The sequence below is a fragment of the Lissotriton vulgaris genome, chromosome 9 (assembly GCF_964263255.1).
Source record: "Lissotriton vulgaris chromosome 9, aLisVul1.2, whole genome shotgun sequence".
NCBI classification, from domain to species: Eukaryota; Metazoa; Chordata; class Amphibia; order Caudata; family Salamandridae; genus Lissotriton; species Lissotriton vulgaris.
The window spans coordinates 1,050,094,946-1,050,114,030 of NC_141697.1; the positions used below are offsets into that span (position 1 = coordinate 1,050,094,946).

The 19,085-nt window shown below is 41.2% G+C and overlaps 1 protein-coding gene across 2 annotated transcripts in view; it reads left to right on the forward strand.

Annotated features, from left to right (window-relative positions):
• Positions 1-4,225: 4,225 nt before the first annotated feature.
• The window catches only part of CFAP92 (cilia and flagella associated protein 92 (putative)), a 219,372-nt gene continuing 204,512 nt past the window's right edge, over positions 4,226-19,085 (forward strand). For both annotated transcript variants that reach the window (XM_086938984.1, XM_086938985.1), the window contains exons 1-2: positions 4,226-4,338; positions 14,719-15,228. In XM_086938984.1, coding sequence (XP_086795110.1) covers positions 14,766-15,228 — 463 coding nt within the window. In that variant the 5' untranslated portion in view covers positions 4,226-4,338; positions 14,719-14,765. The remainder of the gene's footprint in view (positions 4,339-14,718; positions 15,229-19,085) is intronic.

The following is a 19,085-nucleotide window of genomic DNA, read 5'->3' on the forward strand; positions in this document are numbered from 1 at the left end:
TTCTGGCGCTCTTGCGTGATGGTGCGATATTCCGTGGCGGGACAAAGCCACAATTATATTTTAACAACCTATCCTCTGGGGACAGAGTGAATCGCACACTTTGCAGTGACTTAAAATGTTATTCCATTTTGTGGAGCTCCGTTCTTCCTGATGCATTTCAGCCAACCTTTGGCCTTCGTCAGAGGGGGAGCTTGCATTCGGCGGTTGTGCTGACTTGCTTGGACCCGTTCGTTGCTCTTATATTTCATTGGTGATTACCCTCAAGTGGGTTTCTTGCAGTGACGTACAGTGCAGAGCCTTCTGGTCCAGGTAGTCAGCATGCAATTCTTTCCCTTCGGTGGGTGCGATGCAACTTTAAATGTTCCACTAATTATTCACCGCGATTCTCTTCACACCTTTTCCGTTTGTACTGAGATCACTGCCAGGGTCCAGTCCCTGGTGGCTGCCGCTGCCCTGATCCTTTTCGGAGAAAGTACCACAGAGTCCAAATGCGGGCAGTTCTGGGGCTCTTGCGTGATGGTGAGGTATTCCGTGGCGGGACAAATATATATATAATTTATTTTAAATTATTATGTTTTTTGATTCAACCTGTTTTAATCTAAAAATAAATATTAACTTGTATTTTTTTAGAGGTAATTACATCATTGCAAATGATTTGCATATATAACTTTGAATCATTTTACTATATAACAAATAAATGAATATGAACTTTTACTTTAGATGGATTTAAAAAAAACGTTAAAAATAATGCAATGTAATATATTTAAATTGAATATTTCATTCAAAATTAAGTCAATAGTGCTGCAACAATATTTTATTTTTGTCTACATTTACGCAAAAGATAGAGAAATAATTTAAATTAATATTGATCTTAAAAATATTTTTACTATTTTTTAAACTTTAATAAACGCTGTCATATTTCAACAATCGAGAGATCTCTGGTTTCAGGGGACGGGGAGATGTAAGCCTAAACTTTGTAGTACATTTACACATGTAAATGAGGAATTGTCAAAAGTAGTAAATTTACTACAAAGTGTAAGAGAAAATGTACATGTGTAAATGCAATCACGTGTAGGTTTAATTTTGTGAATACCCCCTTATTGTGAGCATCAATCCCAAGATCATGTGTATTTGCTTGCAAAAGACTGCTCGCGCTAAAAGCAAGACATTTCATGAAGATTTCCATAGCATTTGTTTTAGCTAATCTAAGAATAGTAGAACAGAACTTTATGTTTAATGACAGAAGAAAACCTTTTAAAGGTAGGCATTGCTCAATTTTGCTTCTTGTATGCCGATAGTTTACCAAATATTCAAAAACTACCTGCCTACAAAGAAGCCTTTGAGCAGGTCACATTCACATTGAGATTAATCTAATTATTAAGGATAATTAGACTGAATTAAGCAATTTGCTTGTAGAAAAATGCCTATTTTGACATGGTTAGCCCCCACTTTTTGCCTGGTGACAAGATGTGATTTCAAATTGAAAGTGCACTGGGTCCCTGTCAACCAGGTTCCTAGTGCCCAATCTCTTTCCAAAAACTGTACCACGATTGGCACCACTTCAGCAACCCCTCTAAGTCACTAGAAAACGTTACCCCTGGTACCTAGGGACCAGCTCTCCCTTGGTACAGTGCAGTTCATCAAAAAGACCAGAACAGGAGTTTGTTCATTCTCCTTCCTCACGGCCAAGGCATGGAACACACTCCCTCTCCATCTCCGACAGACACCAACACTCCCCAAGTTCATGAAGGACCTCAATACCTGGCTCTTTCGACGAATCGCCGTGAACATCCGGGAGCTGCGCCACACCACAGCGCCTTAAGACCCTATCAGCTGAGTGTGCGCTTAAGCCCTGATTGATTGATTGATTGGTTGATTGAGTGATACTGAAGGGAGTCCTCTAGGGCTGCAGCACAAATTGTGCCACCCCAGAGACCCCTCACCAAGATCATGCAAACTGCCATTGCAGGCTGCGTGTCTAGGTACCGAGAAAAGCAAAGAGTCAGCTTGTCACAAGGCCCTGTGTGTCATGCCCACAGACACAGCATGAGGTTTAGAGGTAAGTCACCCCTACTGCAGGCCTTTCAGCCCTAAGGCAGGGTGCACTATATCCCATGTGAGGACATATCTGCATGAACAGATATGCCTCGGCAATATCTGAGTCCATTCTTTGATACTGAAAGTGCACAGGGAAGCTACAGAGAGTGCATGGGCTAGGTACTGGTCATTACGAGTTTCCTAGCCCCATAATGGCTTTTCGGTACCCAAAGATGTTTGGTACCAAACATCTTGTTTAAATAAATCCTCACTGATGCCAGTATTGGATTTATTAATAAATACACACAGAAGAACCTTTAGTGGATCTTCTGAAAGCCTACCAAGCACTGGTGTGTCCTCTGACTATTCCTAGCCAGCCTGCCACCAACAGACATGTTTCTGACCTCATAGGGTGAGGGCCAGTACTCTCAGAGGCCAGGAACAAAGCCTGCTTCACACCTCCTCAGGCCGGAATGGCCTTCCAGGTTGGGAAGCTTCAAATGCGATACCTCCTTTAAAGTGCAAGCCAGACATCTCCAGATAGTGGAGCATGCCAACCCCCCCTGTCCTGCTCCACATTTGGCGGAAGGATAGGCGGGAAAATTGGCAGATTAGAAAGTTTGCCCATATTCCGCCAGCCCCACCCCTAAGGTGGGGCAGGTGATGTGGACACTACTTTTGCAATTCCTCCATCTTGGGATGGCAGGAATTAACCTATCAGGGCTAGGGTAGTGCTGTTCCTACAGGAAGTGGTCACTTAGAGGGTGAAGACACCTAAAGGAAGGTAACCCATTGGCTATTACATATCACTCCCTTTAACGCCCCTAAATTTAGTATTTAGGTGGTATTCCTGGACCTTGAACTTTAAATTTGATGGACCTAAGAAGAGAAACAAACACAGAAGACCAGCTGACCAAAGACCCGAAAACATGCTGCAGAGAATTGGCACAAACCCTGCCTACTGCTCCCAGGAATCAACAATTGTGGTGTGCTGTTGTGTCCTGCAACTGTGAGGCCTCCAAACCCATGGAGCACCTCCAGCTTTTGACAAATTGCCAAAGAACTCCCTAAGAGTAGAGGTACTACTTGTCTGCAATCCACAGGCACAGAACCTGCAGAATCCGGTTTCTCGACTTGCTGTTCCCCGGCGACTCTGATGCAACACTCAAACCAAAAGTGGTAAACCAGCTTCGGAGGATCAAACCTGTCTCCCCACCAAGTGTGAAGACACCCGGATCTACCGGAGCTGTGCCGCACTAATACCAGGGTACCGGACCTGATGCTGCATACACTCTGACACAGAGTCCAATCCGGACTCCAACTGCCCAGAAAGCAAGCATGTGTCGAGGGATATTGAGACTCCTGAGACCAACTTCATGAGTGGTCCATTTGTCTCGGAATCGCCTATACAACCTGCCTGCTCCTGACCGCGAGGATATCTTGATGCACGTTGCCTAGCTGACCTGTCTACTCTGCACCCAGTCTGCTGGCCTGGTTATTGATGAATCAGCAATGGACCTGAGGCCCTTGCGACCTACTCCCTCAAGTGGGACCCCTCGGACTTACCTTTAATTTCTTTGTGCGGTGTGTCTTCAAGTGGCACTCTTCTTCGTAGTGTTCCAGCTAACGACGACCTCAGCACCCTGCTACATCCAGGATGCTCCTGAGAATCTGCTGCTGGAACATTGGGCCTGGCCATGCTACTTATCTAAATCTAGAAGGTGAACCTTGAGATTCAACTGCATGATTTTATAGGCATTTTTTAATTTTCTCCCGATGACCAAGAGTGCATAATTGCGCACAAAAGTGATGAATTTTGTTAACTTTGAAAATTCATATATTTAAAAGTACTTACTGTAGAACGATGTTCTTAGTCTGAAAAATGACAGATTATTTTTGAAAATTGGCCTCTGATTTACTCTTGTGTGTGAATCATTTTTTGCCTCTGTGAGTACAACAAATTATTTTCAGTGCCCTGTGATAAGCCTAACTGCTACAGACCTTATAGTCAAGAGAGCCAGCTTCCTACATTGCTCTTTTAACCAGAGATCCCAGTCTACAGCCGCCCTAAAACGCAACCCTTCCTACCAGCCGAGGTGGAACTGAGATTTGAAAGGAGCGCCCGGGGCACTGCCACCATGGGCTTGTTACCGTAACAACGAGTCGTACAACAGTGCTCCGTGGCCGCCGTCTCCCGGCGCCGGCACATACACGCACTCTCCGGACTCAGCCTGCAGGCGGGCAGAATTTCCTACCGGAATTAAGTGAGATTTAAGAGGGAAAAACTGAGAAACGCAGGAGGTAAGAGAAAGAGACCTGCAGCGTTTGGTTGTCGGAATCCGAACTCTTAGCCAGTGCCGCCGCGGGACGCGAGTGCTCGATATTAGAACCCAAGAGACGTCACCGCTACGTAGTTGTTTAGTTTTGAGTTTTGGTCTTTGATACAGGGGGAGGCATCGAGAGAGGTTTGCGCCACCCCCATACCCTTTCCCACCCTTCCGGTTTTGTTTTGTTTTCTTTATTTTTTTTATTTAATTCCTGCTTTGGTATCCCGCAACACGTCACATTCTTTATACAGGTGGGTACTGTAGCGTCTAAATGAGAAACAAGCCAATGTTTGTATGCCTTTCTCTTCCCTTTGATTATGTTTTTAAACAAAAAGCTAGCTTATTTAGGGAGCCAGGACGTCTTCACTAATGCCTTTGTAAACGTCACACGTGTACATTATAGTCCATTAATGTGAAATTGTTTTTAAGGAAAACTTTTAACTTCGAGAAATAAGAATTGTTTTGTTCGGATGGAAAATAATCTTTTGTGCATGCAAAAACAGGGTGTTGTGTTTAAAAAAAAAAAAATTCAGTGGGACCATCATTCATTTGGTTTACCTAAAGTGTACTTCTGCTCTATATTTTACTTTTTTTCCCGTATTTAGAAATGCATTCTAGACAGACCAATCGTTTTTACTTCCACCAAAAACTGCCCACATTTCAAACGTGCTTTTTGTAGGTTGATGTGCAATATTTGAACATCACTTTAAATTAGGATGAATAAAAGCCAAGGGAGTGACCAGGAAATTAAAATACCCCACATTGAACGTACTTCTAAGGCAGAGCGCAACAAAAATAAATGAGTTTGTCAAGTGCATTGTACATAACTATTTTGTAAATGATTTGTTGAAAAAGTACAAAATGTTGTTTGGGTAGTTCAAAAAAAGACACGTGAAATAATCCTAAAAAAAGTACCGCTTGTTGAGGAGGACCTACAGCAAGAGTTTTAGGGGGCGTCCTTCTTCCATTTACTTGTTTATTTCATTCTTCTTTTTGCTTTCTTTCCTTTTTCAGCTCCATACTTTATGTCTTTGCCAAGTGCACTCTTTCTCGCCATTGCTTTCTATCTTTCTATCATCCCCCCTGTTGCGGACCAGTGCTAGGAAGTGCAGCCATGCACTGAAATAATGGATACACGCAATACTGCCTGGTTCATAACTACTTCCCTGGAACAGGTGTGGCCTCTGTATTATCTACCTGACGTCACTACAAAGCTAACTTGTCCATGTAAATAACACCTTAACATCTTCTCACTAACCCCTGGTACACTGACTTCACTCCAGAGGTGTATGGGACGTTACATTCCTCCCCAACCATAATCGTACAAACCTTAAACAATATTCAGTCAGGGACAGTGCAGCCTCCACGTAACACCTTGAAGTTTGTTGAGGGAACAAGGTTTCTTCTCAGATGGTATTGAGACTGCAGGAACCTGCCTCCAATTCAATGAAGGCTTCCACCTTCCACTAGGGGCCTCCACTCCAAGTTTGATGCTTTAATGTAAGGCAAATCTTCAGTGTTTTCTCAGCGTTGGGGTTCCTCTTCACCTATGTACCCAGTCCCCCTCGCCCGATCTGACCTTCAGTTCGATTTTCAGACCTATCAAGATCTAGAACATTACCACTGTACTGTATGAAGAACAACACATTTTGGGTGACCTCTACATATCCTCTACGAGCAGTCACCATAGTACCATGTTGGAGCACTATTTGCCACGGCTCCGGTATAAATGCATCCTAAATTTGCTGGTTGGGCGGTGGCCTTTCACAAGTACGACGTCTTATGCCTTCAAGTTAGTGCTTAGCATACTGCAAAATGCTGACCTGGTGTTTCCTCCACTGTCAATGTTGGAACACTTGATGGTCATTGATGGTTCCAGGGAGCCAGGTAGGGTGATGGAGAATGACACCCTGAACCACTCGAGCTATGGCCCCTGCTCGGTGCCTGCCCAGTGGTAGTTTGAAAGGTCTGTCTATTACTGAAAGAATGAGTAAATGGCCACTTCACTGGTTGTGAGATGTATGCAATGCAGATTACTCTGTTCATGGGTCTCATGACACGTTCATCTTCACCAATCACCTGTGGCCTTTGTGGTGTCACATTTTTATGTATGATGTTCAAAGATCTTAAGTACTCCAAAATTTCTTGACTGTTGATTGCCGGCCTGTTGTCAGTTTGCAACTCCTGCAACAGCACATAAGTAGCCATGGTCTTCTCCAACTTCGGCAACACATCCACACAGTGACAGTGGTCACTATGCCTACCTCTGGATCCTTGGAGTAATAATAGATCACAATCATCATTTGTTTGCCATCCGTAAGGCTGTCGAAGTCCCTACTGGCACATACCCTGGGTTAGTGTGCCTGCTATCCCGTGATAAAAGTGGTCAGAGATAAGGGCTTTTGTGGCCTAACACAGAATGCAGTTGCTTAAGGGGTCTCTACTACTTCGTCTAAATTAGGAAACCACATTTTACTTCATTAATGGCTTTTAGTCTTCACTATATATATATATATTCACTGAAAAAAAACAAAGGTTACTGAGACATTATAGTTAGGCTGACATTTTACTCATACACAACCAGATAAATTAAGCAGTTATAGTTAGCTGTGCTAACTATAACTCATGCCCCGCAATGCACTGCTTATGATCTCACATATTGCATCACTCATGACACAGTCGGTGATATCACTGATGACATCTCAAATTACATCACTGATGAAATCATCCAGTGACTGTGAGTGTTTTTGAAAAGTTTATTAGTGTTAAATATATGTGCCAAGGTGTGGTGATGAATCAGTGAGTGGCTGTATGGATGATTCAGTGGGTGCATGACTGATTGTATAAGTGAGTGATTAGGTGTCTCAGTGAATGTATAGGTGAGTGACTAAGTTGTCTGAATATCTGCATCAGTCTGTCAGTTGGTGTCTAAGTAGCTGTATGGGTTGGTGAGTGGGTACGCAAATGTCTGTATGGGTGATTCCTTGGTTGTCTGAATACCTGTATGGGTGTATGAATGTCTGTGTGGGTTGGTGAGGGGGTGTGTGACTGCCTGCATGAATGAGTCAGTGGGTGAGTCAGTGGCTGTATGGGTTAGTGAGTGCGTCTGGGAGGAGCTGTATGGCTGGCTGTGTTGTTGAGTGAATGGATGTATCAGTGGTATATGTGTGAGTATTTACATATGTGAAAGGCAGTATAGGTGTGTGTTGGAGCATATGAGTGAGGGTCTGTGTGACTGGATGATTGTGAAAGTGGCCGTATGAGTGAGTGTGTGCTTGTGTCACAGGCAGAATAGGCAAGTGAATTTGTGTTAGAATCTGTATGGAAAATAAGTGGGTGTGTATATAACTGTATTGGTGAGTAAATGGCTCTTTGAGTGACTCTAAAGGTGAACGAGTAGGTGTGTGAGTAGCTCTATAAGTGACTGACTGTGTGTGAGTGGCTACATGGGTCTATGAGTGGATATATCAGAGGCTATATTAGTGAGTGAGTTGGTATAGGAGTGGCTGTATGGGTAAATAAGTGGATGTGTGTGTGTAGACCTATGAATCAGTGAGAGCTGTGTAAGCACTGGTATGGGTGTGTCAATGGTTTTGAGAATGGTAGTGTGGAAGTTGGAATGGGTGTATGAAAGGTTATATTGGGGATTGAGTGGGTGCATCAGAGAGTCCGTGGACTATGTCATCAGTGATGTCATTTGAGATGTCATCAGTGATGTCACTGACCATGTCATGTGTGATGTAAATAGCACTGCATTGCGGGGTGTGAGTTATAGTTAGCTCAGCTAACTATACCTGCTGAATTTTCCTGGTTTCGTATGAGTGAAATGTCAGCTTAACTATAACGTCCTTATAACCTTTGTCTTTTTCAGTGTGGTTCTAAGGTTTTTTAAATTCTATTTGCTAACTATAATGCCCCTGTAAACCTTGGTTTTTCCAGTGAATTTTTAACGGTTTTTAAAAGCAAATTCCTAACAATAATGTCCTTGTAACCTTAGTTTTTTTCAGGGAATGTCAAGGTTTTTTTACCTAGCAATGGCATTTGCAGAGTGGTGAAGAAAGGAGGCTGGGCCTCTGACCAGCTTTCAGAAATACCACTGTGTAGGAATTACAGTAGGTACCAGGAGGGTTTCTTTGCCGCCAAGGTCCCTCAGGAGTAAAGTGGAATTCCTCCCTCAACCATTAATCAGTAGTGCACCACGAGCCGCATTTCCAGGGTGCTGCAGAATGGGGGCATGCCCTGCAATTCAGCTGATTTGGTTATTACCTAAATTGTACTTTTTGCTCTTTATTTGACTTTTTTCTCAATTTTTAGAAATGCATTCAAGACAGACCAATAGTGTTTATTTCAACCTAAAACTGCCCACATTTCAAATGTGCTTTTAGTAGGTTGATGGGCAATATTTGAACATCACTTGACATTCTTAGCAATCCTGCTGTGTGTGACTTACTGGAGGTAACAGGAAGAGTAGCTGGCCCTCAAGGACAGCCTTGGGGGCCAACTACCCCCCCTGTAACGTCCTGTAAGTCCCACACCGCAGGATTGCTGGAAGGTTGTCATAGGTCATCCCCCATTTCTCCACCACTGTGCAAACGCCCCTACTGGCGCACTAGTAGTACCACTAACGTATCAGCCCTTTGAATGACTCAGTAGAAATCTTAAATCACAGCTAGAGCCATGGTGTGACCATGTGGCATTCACCCTGGCTGTTTCTCTTTTGTGAATCCAAACAGAATTAGTATTAAGGTCAAGACGTTGAAGACAATTTGATCAGAGAAGAGGATAGTGTTTCTTGGAATCCAGTTCAAGATGTTAGGGACAGACTTCTCCCTGGAGACAAACATCGGTCACAAAATACAGCAGGTAGAGGAAATCACAAGCCTTCATTAGCACCAGGATTTGCTCGAGAAAACTCAATGCAATGCACATGTCACTGTTTCTCCACTACTCGGTGCCCTTGTGTGAGGAAATATTTCAAATTATCTTCTAGCATGGCAATGTATAACAAAATACAAGTACAGTTCTAGAAATTGTGGATAATCATTGCAAATCCAAGCTTAGAAGTCTCTGCTCAGTAACCCACTGAAAAATATTAGATCTTATGTAATGGTCCATCTGGTGCAGGTTGACCATTTTAAAATCCAGAAACAAGTATTGAAGTCAGTTTGTAGATGATTGAGGAAAAAAGAAGATAAGGCAAAATTACCAGTACTTTCTTGTGAAGAAAAAAGGTCCAAGGCAGCAGTTTTGTCCCACATTAGCTCTCACTGCAAACAAATGGGCCATAAAGGAGGAATACAGGATACTTGTGCTTCTTCAAACCTATGAAAAAAATATAACAGGGGGATTTTATGTGTGCTATAAACTTGCATGGCTTGTACTTCAACATTCTGATCATTGGGTAGAACAAGAGGATTTTTCATTTCAAAATCAGTAGTTAGCACTACCAATAGAAAACTCTTCCCTTCAGACTGAAGTTTGTCCCATGTGGCATCTCCATGTGCATACTAGCTTTTCTGAGCCATCAGGAAACATTTGCACTCTATTTGGCTGAAAGAGTGATTATTGTGAATTTTTATACAAATGTAATATTAGGTGTGCAGTCAATTGCTTGTGTAGTCTGGGGCTCTGAGAAGTTACAAAAAATGACACCTACACTATTTCATGTTACAGTGTTGGTACAGTTTTAAACACAAGGGTTGCAAAGAATATCCTTTTAAGAACTGAGCTGCACTAAAAATGTCTTTGTGTCATTCTTCAAAATGCTGGGAGCCACGTGAGGCCTCTTCACGAGTGCATACAAAAACTGATTACATAGAAGAGGTTAGGAAAGAAGTCTCAAGCTATATCTCAGAACTCTTTAGGCATTGCCTTGATGGTGTCAGATGAGGAATATGTTGAAGTAAGTTAACTTTCAGGGATTTCCTTCCCTAGGATCACTTGTGACAGTTGTATCAGCGTGTTATTGGGGTGGTTGATCAAGGGGCCGTCATATGAAATTCTCCAGGTTCTGAAATTGTTCTTGAATTCAGCATCGCTATAATCCATTATGATTGATAATACCTCGCAGATATGCTATCTGAACAAGTAGGGAAGAATAAAGACATCTCTTGTACGCTCAAGGAAGTTGGTACTAGCTTTTGACTCAAGACCTGCAGTTTGCCTACCAGATAGTGAGATAGGGCTAAGCGAGCTGCTCTTGAAAGCACACAAGTTAGTCCTTAATGAAGAATTGCTTGACTACATCTCCTCCAAAAAAGAAACACCAGAAAGTATTGATCAAAATGAAACAACATAGAGCAATGTTTTCCCCATCATTCTGTACTGGCTGTTTAAGTGGTGATGGTATCATGGTTTTGTATTCTCCAGGATATTTGGCAAAATCCTACACTGCACCATACCATCGCCTCACGTGACCATTAGGTTTAATTACCAACAGCTCCTTTTCTACTGTATGGACATCTACAATCTTCCATGTGAACACTGTAGGGGAGGCACTCTATTTCGTATTTAGAAAAGCACTATGGGCAAGATCTACAAATGCATTTTCTGGTCGTAAACTCCGCAACTCTTTAAATGAAAAGGTATGCAACAAGCAAATGTATTTTTCTAAGTTTCTAAATCCATTTTACCAAACCGCTAAATCGGTTTAGGAAACCATCAGTAATTGCTATTTGGGCGGGCGGGTTTAGGGCGTCCCTTCCAAATAGCGATTCCTTATGGTACATATTAATGTTTTGCAAATAAAATCTGGTCACAAAGCTTTAATATTTCACCAACTACTGATAGGTAGTTGTAACTGTTTGTAAAGGGACCCCTTTCTCTTTTTGAATGGTCAAAAAAACATTTTTGGGAGTGGGCAGTGGTCCATGGGATCAGTGCCTAATCTTATAAAATAGTGTCAGATACTTTTTAAATGCGTCCTGTTTTCCTGTAAGAAAAACGGCCTGCATTAAAAAATATTTTATTTAAAAGCAATCACTGACATGGTAGTCTGCTGCCCTAGCAGGCTACAGTTCCTCTGATTGCAGTGAGTCATAGTTGGTCGTATTTTGTGACTACCTCATAAATATTCCTGAGGTAGGTTGAATTTTGGCCCACTGTGATTTGATATTTTATGAACCAACCCATTAATAGATAGGTCACCTTGCAAATATGTTGCGACTTTTGCAAATACTAGCTAAGTACATATGGTCCTCTTAGAGCTTTATAAACGAGATGATTTTTCTTTATCCCCTGCAAATATTAAATTTGGCCTTCGCTTTTTCTCTGCACCTTGAGTACATGTCATTGAAGATGGCTCATTTATTAATTGTACAATTACCGGGGGAACCTTCCAATATATTTGTTTTGTCATTTATTAATTGTTCCATGAGCTGAAAGGGGGAGTAAGATTGACTCTGCACCTTGTTCAGTCATAAAAGTGTTCCACATTATGTCAGTATCTCACATTAACCACATTATTTCTTTGTCATCTTTCCTCCAAGTATGACCTCCCTGACAAAGAGGTAATTAATTCCTTAGACATTAAAAGAGCCGAAAGATATAACCTTGATATAACCAACGGCGCACACAAATGTAAACAGTGATGCCTGACATATTAGTCTGTCTATACTACGTTGGCATGTTCAGAACAATAAGTAGCTAAATAGATAGTGTCCTATTTCACCACTCCTTGTCAAAGGGCTAATAAGACACTTCTTAGAAATTCGAGGGCCTAGACCACAAAAGGTAAAGAGGTCAATGTGCCCTCAGGCAAATTATCCTTGTCATTGAGATTTGAAGGGCAGCCATGTTGATATCAGTACACACCTTTTCAAAGTATTATTGCATTGATGCTAGCAAGATCCAAAACCTACCTGAAATCCTAGTTATCTCCTTCCTGGGCATTTTCTTGGAGCTTTTCAACTACCCACCCTCCTCTTTTCAAAATTGGAGTATACATGGAAACTGGTTGTTTTGCTCTTTACTCACCCTTTTCCATCTGAATAAACTAACTTTGCTGACACAGTGGAGCTCCTGGCTCTCTTAAAGGAGCAATGTAAACATACTCATGTTTTGTGTCATTTTTTTCTTTTTAGGTCGAGCCTATCCCATTCCGCAAGGAATGGATAGGTTCGAATTTTAGTGTGCAAAATAAGTTCTCAAACCATCGGGAGGATTTCCGACAGTTCACGTGAACACAAGCACGCACTTTTCCCTCGGAGAGCTTCTTTTCAAAGGGCTCCCCCACCCACTGCTTCACACTTCACGGCCGCCAGGCCGTGCCTCCCATTTTTCTTCCCTCCCTCCCCACATCAATGCCAAGAGCTTGTTGATGCTGTTCCTTGTGCATAGCATGTATAAGTCGTCAGAATTTGTTAGCATCGCTTTTTTATTTAAATTAATTTGTTCCCGGCTCCCCTGCTCTTCCTAAAGGTTGCATCACAGTCTCGTACCACTGCGGGTTGTTGTGACTGTACACATTGTCTGTATCTATGCTGGCTCACAGGGAGGCTTTCGGTGTCTGTATTCACTGATGTTGTAATTAACTGATGTATGTTATCAATACGAGATTGAGACATATATTTCGGTTTGTGTTCAGGGTCCTCCTAGTCTGAACAGAAAATTCAGTGCATGTCCAGATTTTGTGTGCATGTCAAAGGGAGAACAGGCCACTCTCTGTTCCAGACATTATTCGCAGCAGCAGAACACATTTTCTGCAGATGTTTTTTTTTGTGGTAAGAATTTCCTGTAACCCTTTCGCTGACAGCTAGCAGAGCCTTAACACAAACCTGTAACCTATAAAGCATATTATGTACAACTTCCTGGTTTCCTCAAGACCTAGTTAGCCGTTTGTGTTACCCAATTTAGATCCGCATGCGTTTATTTTCATTCGGGTTGCCCTTTATCCTTTTGTTTCTTCCACCCCAGAGCCCCGTTTTTTTTTCTCTTCCGGATCAAAACTATGACACCTGCTCTTGCTGTCGCTTCATTGTGGGGACGCCTCAGCGGCTCTTAATGGAGATGCGCGTCTTTATCCAAGCCTCGGAGGCAGGCTGCCTGGGGATGGAGTGCCTTTCTCCCCAGGCGTCTGCCTTCCTTGCTGGGAGGCGTTGACGAGCAAAGATGCACCATCCAGCTGACTGTGTTTGCGCCCCCAGCCCCCTCCGCTGGCTTTTTGTTTGATGGTGCGATGCTTGAAATATTTCTTCGAAACCTGTCCTCTTTGTATTTTTGTGAACTGGTGTACTTTATATCCAGGCTATTCGTTTAATGAACATTGATTTTTCTAAGCACTAGTTCGAGAAAAGATGTTTACTTTAATGGTGGTGAAAGCTGCTGCCTCCAACATACTTGATGTTCTGATGTCCCTGTGTTCAGACTTGCTTTAAATACACTTTCAAGCACGGTATACATTGGTTTCATAGGCAGTGCATGACAGTGTGCTATGACATATCTTCGGAGTGGTGTTATTCTAACGAGGTCTCCGTGATATCTGTGTAACACATTCAGCCGGTCCTTCCATTATTTGCTAGCGTTTTATTACTAAAAGAAACAAAACTACGAGTCCCAGAATGCAATGTTGAAGCTAAAAGGCCGGGACTGCTCGTTAAGTGTTATGACATGATGTGCTTTGGCATGAATTGGAGAGGTTGCATCTGTCTCGATTTCAAACTCGTATTTCCATGTAAAGTTCAGAGCTAAACCCACCTCTCCGCCTCTGGAAATAGCTTATCCCTGCTTTCTGTTTGAGTGTTTTGAAGTGTTATTGGGGGAGTGGCCTAGTGGGGTGTGACCACAGGGGCACCACAGCATGAATCGGTGCAACCATTCAACAACAACTGGTTCAAATATGTTCTCTCAATGTCTCAAACTTTATTACAAATTTCACAAAAAGATGTTAATATTCCACTTCTGTTCTTGGATTTTCGTCACAATAAAATACACTTAACACAATCTTCACAAAAGTTATTTACAAATGTTTAAGCTATTGCTATTATAAATTACAATAACTTTTATTTAAGTATTAATTATTAAAAAAAATTAAAAGCTCTTGTTATTTGTAATAGCAATACATCTAAGTCACGTAAATACAACACATATTGCATTACAAATGCTATATGTGTCACATTTGCGAAAGTTATAACTATTGGCATTGTAAATGACAAAGCTAATAATTTAGCTATTTTCAAAACCAACACAGAAATAAAAAAATTGCCATTTACAATACCAATAGCTCAAAATTTCCTAATGCGAGGCCTATTGCATTGCAAATGCTTGTTTGTGGTTGAGGTACAGTGAATTGTTCAGCCAAATGTATTTTTTAGTGTTGAATTCTAACTATATTACACATAAATTATTGTTCTTTCAGTTTTGTCCTCTCGTACAGGCCCTGTTGTTACCATCTGACTAGATGGGATGGAAAGACCTAGTGCAATGGCCCAGGAGCTGGGAAGTCAAGTAACATCAATTCTTCCTGAGCCTTTACATGATAACCTAGAAAGAATTGACAGAGATGGCAGATCTAACACTGATGGTAGAAGTAGTGAACTACTAAAAGATCCATTACCAGCACCACCACCAGATGAATGGAAAACTCCTTCCCAGAAAAGGCTTCCCTCAGCAGAAAAAAGTCAAATAGATGAGCAGAATGATGCAAGTTATCCTTCGACAGGAGATATTCCTGGAAATCTCGGAGAAGGCAAAACAAAAGAGGCGGAGAAAAATGAGACCATGGATTATGATGGTTCCTTGACTGATCACTTGAGCACTACCTTGGAGGACACAGAGAGTTCCCTGGATAATAAGCCACCAGACTCTTCTCACCTAGTTAACTTGACAGTGACTACATCCTTTGCTATCCCGAACCCTCCCAGTAAAGGTAAGCTTACCAACCTTACGCTGTTGCCTATAATCCACTGTCCTCTAAAATGTTACTTTATTAGAAATCTACTAGATTTGCTTCATATATTGCCTGTTTACATCACTTCTTTTCTAAGAATTTTCCAGCAAGAAAGTGTTTTGGTAATACCGAAGGAGGATCACATTTTTACCGTATTCGAAGACAAAGGATATTTGTTCATCAAATGTAGTGAGGAAAATATTGTTTTTAATAATGTCCAGAGCCTTAATTGGATAATGTAATCAACGGGTGTTATTTTACTGTACTTTGGAGTGAATAACAAAACCCATTCTGAGTGTCAAAGACTTTACTGACTTGCAAAATTGTTTTTGTTCAGAGAAAAAAAGCTATTTTGCTGTCGTAAACCCATCATTTTGTAAATCATAGGGTTTGCGACCAACTATTGGCTTTGCATAATTGGCCTCAAGTGAGGGAAAGGCCTAATCCATTCCTAAACATTATTGTAACACATACTTTTTATTCTCATCCCATTGCTCCTAGAGATGCACAAAATGCAGCATTGAGATTGCAAATATATATGTGTGTGAGTGTGTGTGTGTGTGTGCTTGTGTGTATGTATATGCTAATGGACATTTGTGTAGTGCAAACCTTGTTCGAAAACGAGAGGTTTCAAATTTAAGACAAATAACGTATGCTTAAAAATGAGGGTTCTGTTCTTTGTCTTCCATGCTGGGTAAGCGTTTGAAGTGATTATTTCTGACAAAGTGCTCCTTAAAGGGAACATTCTTCAGCTTCTTCCTGAGGTTGCGAAACAATGGTGTTTGTTAGACCTATGTTTGGATTGAATTCCAGCTCTTGTAGCATAGGAAGAGAAGGTCATCCTTCCAATCTGTCCTTCCTTCATTTATATTGTATCATACATAGCTATATCATGGCTATTTATAATTTGTGTGAAGCTTTTTTACAAGTAACACTGTAAACCAGTTTGTTTTTCTTGAACCATCCCACAAAACCACAAACTGCCTCGATTTTCAAATTGAGGATGACTCTATGCAATCCATACAACTTATTGATTAGTTCTGCAGCTGCCTACAGAATGTTCTCAGTTTCCCTCAATTCATTACCTCCAATACCAATCCACAGTCCCGTCAGGTGAAATCCTGCCCCCCCTGTTTCATTAGTAGTTTCAAATCTCAGGTTAACTTTGCTGGTGCCTCTTTCCATTAAGACATATTGCTCCATGCTCCATAAACCTTTTAGGTGCTCTTTTTCAGAATATGCTGGAATTCCTATGACTTCCCAATATCTTCCTTACAATTTGTATCAAATCTCTTCAACTTCAACAGTAGAAGCTGTACTGTGTTGGAAATGTGTATTCGAAATCAAAGGCTGTATTCTAAAATACCCCTGCTACCAATAGTAAACACTAAATAAAGACTATAATACATTCATTTTTGTAAGTTATTGTCTCACCACTGTTACTTACATAATGGGAGACTTCTGCCCTACCTCCATGGTGTTCCAACTGGTTTAAACAACTTTGTGTGTTTTTATTCCTCTAAGTCAAAATTCCTTGATAAGTCAGATCTGTCCCCTTTCCAAGTTGAAAAATGCGAGCTTTTTTAAATAAGCAATGATTCTGGTCTCAGACCAACCCAACCTTTCTTTTGGGGTCTCTGGCAAGCCAGTTAATGGCATTGTCTTGTTTGTTAATCGTGACAGTTGCTGACAAACGACAGCAGGCAGATTTTCCCCCAAGGAAGACATTGAGAGTCCCTGTAGGGTACCACACCCTTACTAGCCTCTCTAAGTACAAAAGAGTCACCTTTCTGAGGCAAAAGGGACAGGGTGTGTAAATAAATCAACAAGCAATTTCCATTTTGTGCTACAACCTATATATATCCACTAGTAGTTTAATAAGGATGCACTGAATACCTTACAGTATTTGACTCAATAAACTGTGTTGCCAATAAATAACTCTATCCATATATTATTAAAAAAATATTCATATGAATAATTCAGAAGTCAATACAATATATGAATCAATACCTATACAATGAGTATGTAAAAATCCGGAAAAATGTGCCCAAATTCTTGACGTACTAAACAGGTCATCTAAACATTAAACCAGATTTTCAGAGTTTCATAAACAGATCCTCTAGCCTCTGTTATTTATCATCACAATTTCTATTTCACACATAAAAATGCACACACTATATAAAACAATTTACAATTAAAAACCATTAACCCTTTCGCTGCGGCGGCTATTCCGCCGCAGCGCTAACGGGGTGGGGCGGCCGCGCATGCTGGTGACAGAACCGCGCTCCGTCACCAGCCGCGGTTGAGTTGTGCTGGTGACGGAGCGGTTCCGTCATGACCCGCCCCGCTCAATAGAACGGCCGCACAGGCGCGAAATCAGCGCCGCGCAGGCGCGGTGGCTGGGCCATGACGGAACTGCTCCGTCATCAGCACAGCCCAACCGTAGCTGATGACGGAGCAGTTCCGTCATCAGCAGGGGAGGGGTTAACAACTAGTCATTTTTCTCAAAAATGTTGTCGACACAGCTTTTTTTTTGCAGTTCTTGGACTCAATCCCCTGCCTTCATCAGAACAAATTCATATGTATGTAAACCCCATGCACTATAGCAATAAAGCTGAGAGAGACAACAAATGTAACAAAACCTCATCAGTACACAATACAGAATATTTTTTTTAAAATTATCAATACAGTCCTTCTCGTTAATTAATTCAGTGCAAACCATTGGCTAAAAAAGTGTATCACATCCGGTATATTTATGGTGGTCACTCAAAATATACTTTAAACCCACAACAATCGGGTAGTACACATACTTTAAATTAATCATCAGAGCATATTTAGTGATTTAACTGAATCCTGGTCTACCGTGCCAGCTCTATAAGTTATAGTTAATAACCCATCTGTTGTCTATTGTTTAGAAAAAGGATAATTATCCTGGTCCTCCTATCGTATATGGGCAGTATGAAATTTGCTCTTCACACTAGGTTAAGTGTAGGAAAACATATACCTTAATTTTCTGCCTTTCACAAGAGACGTATAATGGTGTGAGTTTCTCCCATTCCAGTCTCGTTATTTAACCTACAAGACAAACATAAAGTCATCTAGTTTACTACTAATCATGTGTCCCTTTTTTTGTATATTTGCTTGTTAATTGACGCATTCTGTAACCTTCACTTACTGTATCTCGAAGGCCAAAGTATCCTTTACTTGATAGGGTTTTGTTTTCTGCCACACCATACCTAATAATATACAGCCTAATTATATATAATTTATATATATATATATGTACACCGCCCAAAGGATACCGCTCTCAACAGGGGGGGGGGGGGTGTTGCAGCACACAGGGGCATTGCCGTGTAACAAATAGCACCAGCAGTTCAAAGAACAACACAGCCCACTCCGGCTCTTTGCAGTTTAAAAAATGTATTCTTCTATGCCACTCGAAAAATAAAAGTACAGACAAACGCGTTTCCGCCACCTGGCCTTCGTCTGTGTCAGTGACGGCTTGTGGCATCGAGCCTTTTACGAATAATTAATGTAATTGGATTTCACTAAACCATAATATTAGTAAAAGGACCTACATTTAAACATATATGCAAAAACATATGTCGGCCATCTTAGTCAAGTGGAGAGATTCATAGCTCATATATTTCCTGGCTTGAATGCATTAAATAGGGTCAAAATACATTTTAAAAAATCATATTGTCCCTGATTATCATCTATTTACAGCACATATCATTCATCATTATTCATGTCAATATTAAAGAAATGTGACGTACTTGTCGTGAAAATACATGATTACGGTTATATGTATAAATCATTTATAGCAGTATTGCCCT